Source organism: Thalassophryne amazonica, chromosome 8, assembly GCF_902500255.1.
Source record: "Thalassophryne amazonica chromosome 8, fThaAma1.1, whole genome shotgun sequence".
Lineage (NCBI taxonomy): Eukaryota > Metazoa > Chordata > Actinopteri > Batrachoidiformes > Batrachoididae > Thalassophryne > Thalassophryne amazonica.
In genome coordinates, this window is record NC_047110.1 from 29,240,640 (window position 1) to 29,247,838 (window position 7,199).

A 7,199-nucleotide genomic window follows, 5' to 3' on the forward strand; every position below is an offset into this window, starting at 1 on the left:
CTGCCACAGAAAATTTCAGGTCGCTATGTCCATTATTTGCTGAGATATTCTACCTTGAACATGGCCCCAGAAATGACGTTCATAATTTTTGTCTAAAAAAACGGCAGACCACGTACACACTAAATTGGCCATATCTCAGAAACTACAGGCCTCAAACTTCAGATTTGTTGTTCTGAATAGTCTGGGAATATTTGATTAAACTTTAAATAAAATCTGAGACAAAGTGTGTGAGGCCCTCGTTGAATTGACATGGAATGACCCACTTGTACGTTGTATGTGCAAAACTTATTAATGCAGTTAACTGTGATTAATTAATTACAAAGTTTGTAATTAGATTTTTTTTTTTTTCATCATCTGGGGCACTAATTCTGACATAACCATGTTGAAATATGTTTACACTGCAAACATGTAAAATTTGAAGTATAATTATTTAATTTCTTGTCAAAATGTCTAATCTAAATATCACACAATCTGTCCATCCATCCATTTCCTGTACCCGATTACTCCAATTAAGGGTCACGGGGTATCACACAATCACTTAAGGAACTTTTCAGTAAGATATCATTACTTGTTTTTCGATAATTACCTCCGCCAAGGAGGTTATGTTTTTGGTCGGGTTTGTTTGTTTGTCTGTCTGTTTTTCAGCAGGATAACTCAAAAGGTTTTGAACGGATTTTGATGAAATTTTGTGGAATGGTTGGAAATGACAAGAGGAACAAGTGATTAAATTTTAGTGGTGATCCGGGTCACGATCCGGATCCAGGAATTTTTTAAAGGATTCTTCACCATTGCGGGATGGGGGAATTTTGACATTCTAGTTTCTAACTCCACAAAAACAAGGCAGAAAAGGCTTGAAAAAAAAAAATAGGGTGTAACATAGTCAAATGTTCTATCAAACAACAAAGTTTGGTGATGATCGGATCTGGATTCCGGATCTGGTGATCCGGAATATGCAAAAATACAGGGAAAATAGAAAATGTGTCAGTGTGAGGTGACAAATGAAGCTAGAGATGCACAACTAACACCAAATTGTAGCTGAATCTGTACTGATTCAGTAAGGTGTCATCAGATTTGATGTAGCTTCAAATGTTATGGAGCTAGATCCATAAGAAAACCGCCATTACCGAAAAATCGTTTTTATACAATAACCATAACCTTTGAACTAATAAAGACATAAAAGTGATTCCAAGTTCTAGTGGTATGTTTTCATGGTCAAGGATGTCAAATATAAAGGAAAGAAAAGTGTATGTGTCATAGTTTTGGTTGTAACACTGAATTGTTGAATAGATCACTGTGCCAAGGAGGGAATCTCTTCAGGGTCAGTGACCCTATGGCCTTGTTTAGGGAAGTGTTTCATAAATGTTAAAAAATTCCTATATTTGCAGTTTAGTTGAATAATAAATTGAATTTTGTCTCTTATTTGTTTTTGTCTATAAGCACATGCAATATCAATATCAGTGCTCAGATGACAGAAGCTTCTGGGAAAGGTGCAAGTTGCAATAAACTGTGATGCCAAGCGCTAAGGATACATGCTATCCAGTCACAGCAGATGAAACTTTTTTACTACTGAGCAAACATCATTGTTAGATGTTTTTAGGTTCAATGATTCCACGGCGTGTAGATGTTATGGCGTCAGTGACCCCATGGCCTTGGCGGAGGTTTGCGCACTCCGAGTGCTTCTAGTTCATTTTTAAAATATTAAGTTAGAGTTTTGTAAACATCTGATTTGAGTCATGTCTCAGACAAAGATGTTTTTGAGTTACGGTAAGATTTTTCAGACGCTGTTAATTCATAAAAGGTGTAACACTTCACAATACAAGCAGTAGCTGCTTTCAAGAGCTTATTTCACAAAGTGCATTTTTACTTGGCAGAGGTTTAAACAAACAAAAAACATTGTTTTCATGTTCAAAAAATCTGCAATGGAACAAGTGAAAATTCACTTAAGATTATTTGAAATTGAAATTACAACCTGTGTTCATGTAGAGTTGCTGGGTGTTTTTATTGTTGTTGAACCTGAGAATCCCTAAACTTAGTGCCATCTCATTTGTGTGAAATTTTATGAGGTTGCCATTGAGCAGTGAATTCCCAAAACTGGTCAGAGTGCTGCATAAATTCCAGTCCTCCCAGCTCTAACTGCACATAATGAGCCAGATCAGGAGTGTTCCATTATTCAGCCAGGTGTTTTCTGTATGAACACACCTTCCTGAGCTAACCTGGTCTGAATAGATCAAGGGCATATAGAAAATATGTAGTACTATGGTTTCCTGAGGACTAGTATTGGGGAACAATGCCATAAAGAACAGAAATGCTTTGATTGTGTGTCACATTCAGGAAAATAAGTTTATCAGCAGTAGCTTTACGCATTTCACTTGCTGCCTGCAGCAACAGAAACCATGAACTTTACAGTCACTTCACCATAATGACTGTAAAGCCACTGAAAGGATGCAGTCTGCCAAAAACTGAACATGCAGGATGTGACAAATTCCACTGGAGGAAAAAAAAAAAATCTTCCTCTTAAATATTTTTTGTTTTCTGCAGGCCGGATGTCGAGTCGCATGTCAACCATCAGCACCCAGTCTAAAGTATCCAGTGCACGAATTCGACAAACTAATCCATCTGCAAGAAGCGACATGACTGGCACCCAGAGCAGGAGACCTTGGAAATAACCTCAGTTAAAAACAATGTTTTAAGGTTGTGTGTCCCTGATTGTTGAATTGTAGCTCTCGTTCTAACATGACAGTACAATCTGTGACAGTGCTGCTGGAAAACTGGGGCATGCACATGAAATTGTGACAGAAACTTCAGTGAGTGTTACATGGAGTCTGTTAAAAAGAACAACAGACTATTTTTTTTTTCTTTTTCAAATATTGTTAAAAACACAAAAATGATCATGATTGTTGTCTGCTCACCTCAAACTGAAATGATTCACGTTTTGTTTGAAACACATTCTTTAGTTAACATGGGAGAAGTGGAGATTAGTGCTGTTGCATGAAGCTGTTCAAACACAGGCCGAGTGTGCACGTCATTTCCACGTCTGTGCACAGGCTCCCTGCCGGCCACTGTCCCAAGACGTGCAGGTTGGGCTGAGTGGTCAGCACAACTTGGGAAAGCTTGGTTAAACTCTTGATGTTTTGAACATGTTCAGACTTTTCGGGAGCTCACTTGGAGTCCCAGTCACCTCATGCTTGGCTCCAGTCTGTCCTGTGCTGGTTCAAGGCACCTCGGCATCCCGTCACGCTGAGCATATAAGACTTCAAGTTGTGCCAGAGTGTCTCAGGAGGACTCTGTAGACTGAGAAAATCAGCCCCGAAGTGCACCGAGCTGTACTTCAGCCTGTTGCAGTCCAAAACGAGCAGGTGTGAGAGCTGCCTAAGAGATTGTCCTCACAGGAATGAACACATTGCAGAATACTTTTTGTCTTCCGCGTTTGTGAATTTCTCATGATTTCTGTGGCATGTTCAGTGGTAAATGCCTCAGCCAGAGAGAGATGCTGGATTCGTGCTGTAGTTTCTGATGTAATGTGATCTTCCCGTTGAGTGTGGCTGCTCGTCTGGAACATGGTGCACAGGCTGTCTGGATGATGGAACTGTCTTTAGCCCTGTTGTCTGTCCAGGCTGGGCGCTGCTTTTTATTCAGTGTATGATGTGAATCCCACTCCAAAACAAAAAACTGAGAATGCTACTGTATGAGGTCACAAAGGAAGGGGGGGAATACACATGTAAATATTTCTCATTCCAATTTTTACAAAAAAAGGTGTGGGGCACCCCTCCCATTCCTGATTTCTCTAATTTTTTTTTTATTTTATTTTTTTATGTAAACTGTGTCAGATGTTCAAACAAAGTTTAGCGGATGCACTTTAGGGACTGAAATCAGGAAAGAAGTCAGTTTTGTTTTTACTGTGATGTTATTTCTGCCACCAGCATTTTGTTTTTAATTACAATTTTTAAATTCAATCAAGCTATTGATATGGAATATTACCGAACTTTGAATAGAAAATGTGCTGTAGCTTGACAAATGGAGCAGACTAATTTACACTTCTGCAGTGTCACGATATGAAGTATTTCTTTCTGACCTGTGAGCAGACTGTACGTACCTTTTGCACTGTAGGTTTTCTAGTAAATCTCACAATTGTATTAATTTTACTTTCTTCGGTAATATAATTAAAAGTAAATTGTAATTTTATTGCAGTAATGGACACTAAGTGAAGATGTGTATTATTGGAGGAAGATTAATGAAATGTTGCTCTTCTAGAGTGTCAGAAGATAAACTGAATTTTTGTGAGTCATGCTGTGCTTAATAAATTTGAAGTGCACCAACAGGGTTTGTTGTCCAGTTATGCTGTGTGTGGGTGTGGGAGAGATGTAGGCTGTACTTTTGTTGAGAAACTAAGAGCTTCATTTTATAAAATATAAAATGCCACCTCTGAAAATGGACAGTACTGACTGAGTTGGTGTTTGACACCTCATAATTATTACAGCATCACACCATTAATTGTGACTAGACAAGGTGAATCCTCTGTTTTGGCTTTTCAGCCACTCCCATTTGTTCAGGGTCACCACAGCAGATCCAGCACAGATCCACAGTGGGATTGGCACAGGTTTTATAGCAATAATCAATTTCTTGATATTTTCATTTCAAAAATTGATACCATCCATTCTAGTTTAACATCTCACAGTATTCTGCCATCTACCCCACCTAACTACAGCATTTTCCTTTTCTCATTTTGCCCTTCCCACACAGGGACAGGTTGAGGCACTCATCAGGAAAATGAGGACCTCAACATGTCCTCTTGATCCCTTCCCTACTGCCCTGATTAAATCGAGTAGCAACTCTATAATCCCTCTTATCACTACCATTATACACTTGCAAACTGGATATCTCCCAAATTCTCTCAAAACAGCTCTTACCAACCCTCACCTAAAGAAACCTCTTGATCCTGATATTCTGTCTAGTTACCGGCCCATATCCAATCTCCCTTTTATTTAAAAAATTATAGAAAAAGTTGTCGCCACCCAAATTCACAATCACCTGCACTCACAGTCTTTATGAAATATTTCAGTCAGGGTTTCGCACTGCACACAGTACAGAGACAGCCCTGGTTAGGGTCACAAATGACTTGCGGATGGCCTCTGACCAGGACTCTCCATCTCGCTTATTACTCTTGGACCTCTCAGCCGCTTTCGAAACTGTGGATCATTCTATCCTCCTCCACCGATTGCAATACTTTATTGGCATTTCCCACACAGCACTCAAGTGGTTTCGCTCCTACCTGACTAATAGATCTGAGTATGTGGCTCTGGGAGGAGCTAGGTCGAGGGCCCACACTGTTACCTGTGGAGTACCTCAGGGGTCAGTCCTCAGTCCCACATTATTCTCCATCTATACATGCTCCCCCTGGGCCACATCATCAGCAGGCATGGAGTTGCCTTTCATTGCTATGCTGATGATACTCAGCTTTATGTCAGGTTGGATACTACATCACTTACATTAACTGCTCTTACGGCCTGTTTGGAGGAGACGGGGGCATGGATGAATGACAATATTCTTCAGCTTAACCGGAATAAAACAAGGTGTGCTTATTGGGACCCCTCACCAACTTCGGTCCTTGCCTCTGACTGTTTTTTTCATTTGCCGGCCACAACATTCCCCTAAATTCCTCTGTCACTAACCTTGGGGTACAGTTTGATCCCCACCTGTCATTTGACATCCACATCCAGCACCTCTGCAAAACTGCATTCTTTCATCAACAGGCCTCTACCTCTGAGACATAAAATTAGGTCACTGTGATCTTCTAGCATGAAAGCTGTAGAGAGTAGTTCATTAAAAATATTCATGAAACATTTGTGCATATCTAGGAAGTTTGCCAACCAGGTATTTACAATGTTTTCAATTAAAAAATATGGTGATATTCATCTTAATACCAATAACATAAAATAATAACACTAATAATAATAATAATGGTTATGGCCATAAAAACAAAATTGATTTCTTGTAATGAATAAAAAAGCATTTATTTCCGTTCAAACACTTATTTTAGAGTGTAAATATGTTAGAGTGCATGAGTAGCATCTTTCCTTTGTCCTATGCTGCAAACAGCTATATTGCATAGGTATATTGATATTCACGAGTTAGACAATATTTAGTCACTTTCCCTAGATTAACGCTTTTTCTAAGAGTGTAAGCACACTGAAGTACATTCGAAGCATCCCTACTTAGCCTTAGTATTTTGCTTGTCAGTTCCTTGAGGTTAATTTATGTTTTCATACATATAAAAGCTACATGGTTAAAAGTATCATGGTAAATGTTTTTTTTATTTTATTCAGCTCCACATTTTCATTGAAAGTGCAGTGATTTATTACCTCCGCCAAAGAGGTTGTGTTTTCGGTCGCGTCCGTTTGTTGGTTGGTTGGTTTGTTAGCAGGATTACTCAAAAAATCCTCAACGGATTTCAATGAAATTTTTACCAGGGGTGTATCTTGGCCTATCTTAGAAGTCATTAAATTTTGGTAATGATCCGGAACACGATCCAAATCCAGTAATTTTTTAAAGGATTCTTTATCATTGCAGGATAGGGCCAATTTCAACATTTTTGCATCGAACTTCATGAAGACGGGTCATAAAGGCTGAACAAAAATGAAGTTACAACAATAATTTAGCATTTGTTTCATCTCATTGAATAGACTTATTAGAAAATAAAAAAACTTGTGTAGTTTATAGTTTCTCTTTATAAAAACATTTGTTGAAGATCTAAGGGTTTAACCCTCTGCGGCCGACGCTGTCGTATATGACGGCTGAGACCAAGCTTTACTAAATTATAAATAACTTTTTAATGATATGACATAGAAACTTCTTTTTTTTGCTGAAAAGTTAAGTCCACGGTCTTTCGAGCCACCGTCCACCATCTTTGTACTCTTCATAGAAGCTGTGTGATGATGTGAGCAATGTGTGTCCAGTCAGAATTGGTTCACCATAACATGGTTTTCCAAAATCCAATCGTAGGGCAGATTCACCTCACGTGACACACCAAAGATTGTTTTTAGGAGTGATGTGTTGCTAGTTTATTATAGTTTGCTGTGTGTTTTGAATAAATGTATGGAAAATTATACCCACTTTACTTTTTCCTTTCTTATTTCTGATTGTAATCCTTTATTACACTTATAAAACACAACTATAGCATATATATTCTGAAAGTACAGGTT

The 7,199-nt window shown here is 38.5% G+C and overlaps 1 protein-coding gene across 3 annotated transcripts in view; it reads left to right on the forward strand.

The window, feature by feature from the left end:
* cep41 (centrosomal protein 41) overlaps window positions 1-4,137 on the forward strand; it is a 28,736-nt gene extending 24,599 nt beyond the window's left edge. For all 3 annotated transcript variants that reach the window (XM_034175911.1, XM_034175912.1, XM_034175913.1), the window contains exon 11: window positions 2,539-4,137. In XM_034175911.1, the coding sequence (XP_034031802.1) occupies window positions 2,539-2,666 (128 nt within the window). In that variant the 3' untranslated portion in view covers window positions 2,667-4,137. The remainder of the gene's footprint in view (window positions 1-2,538) is intronic.
* Window positions 4,138-7,199: the final 3,062 nt, after the last annotated feature.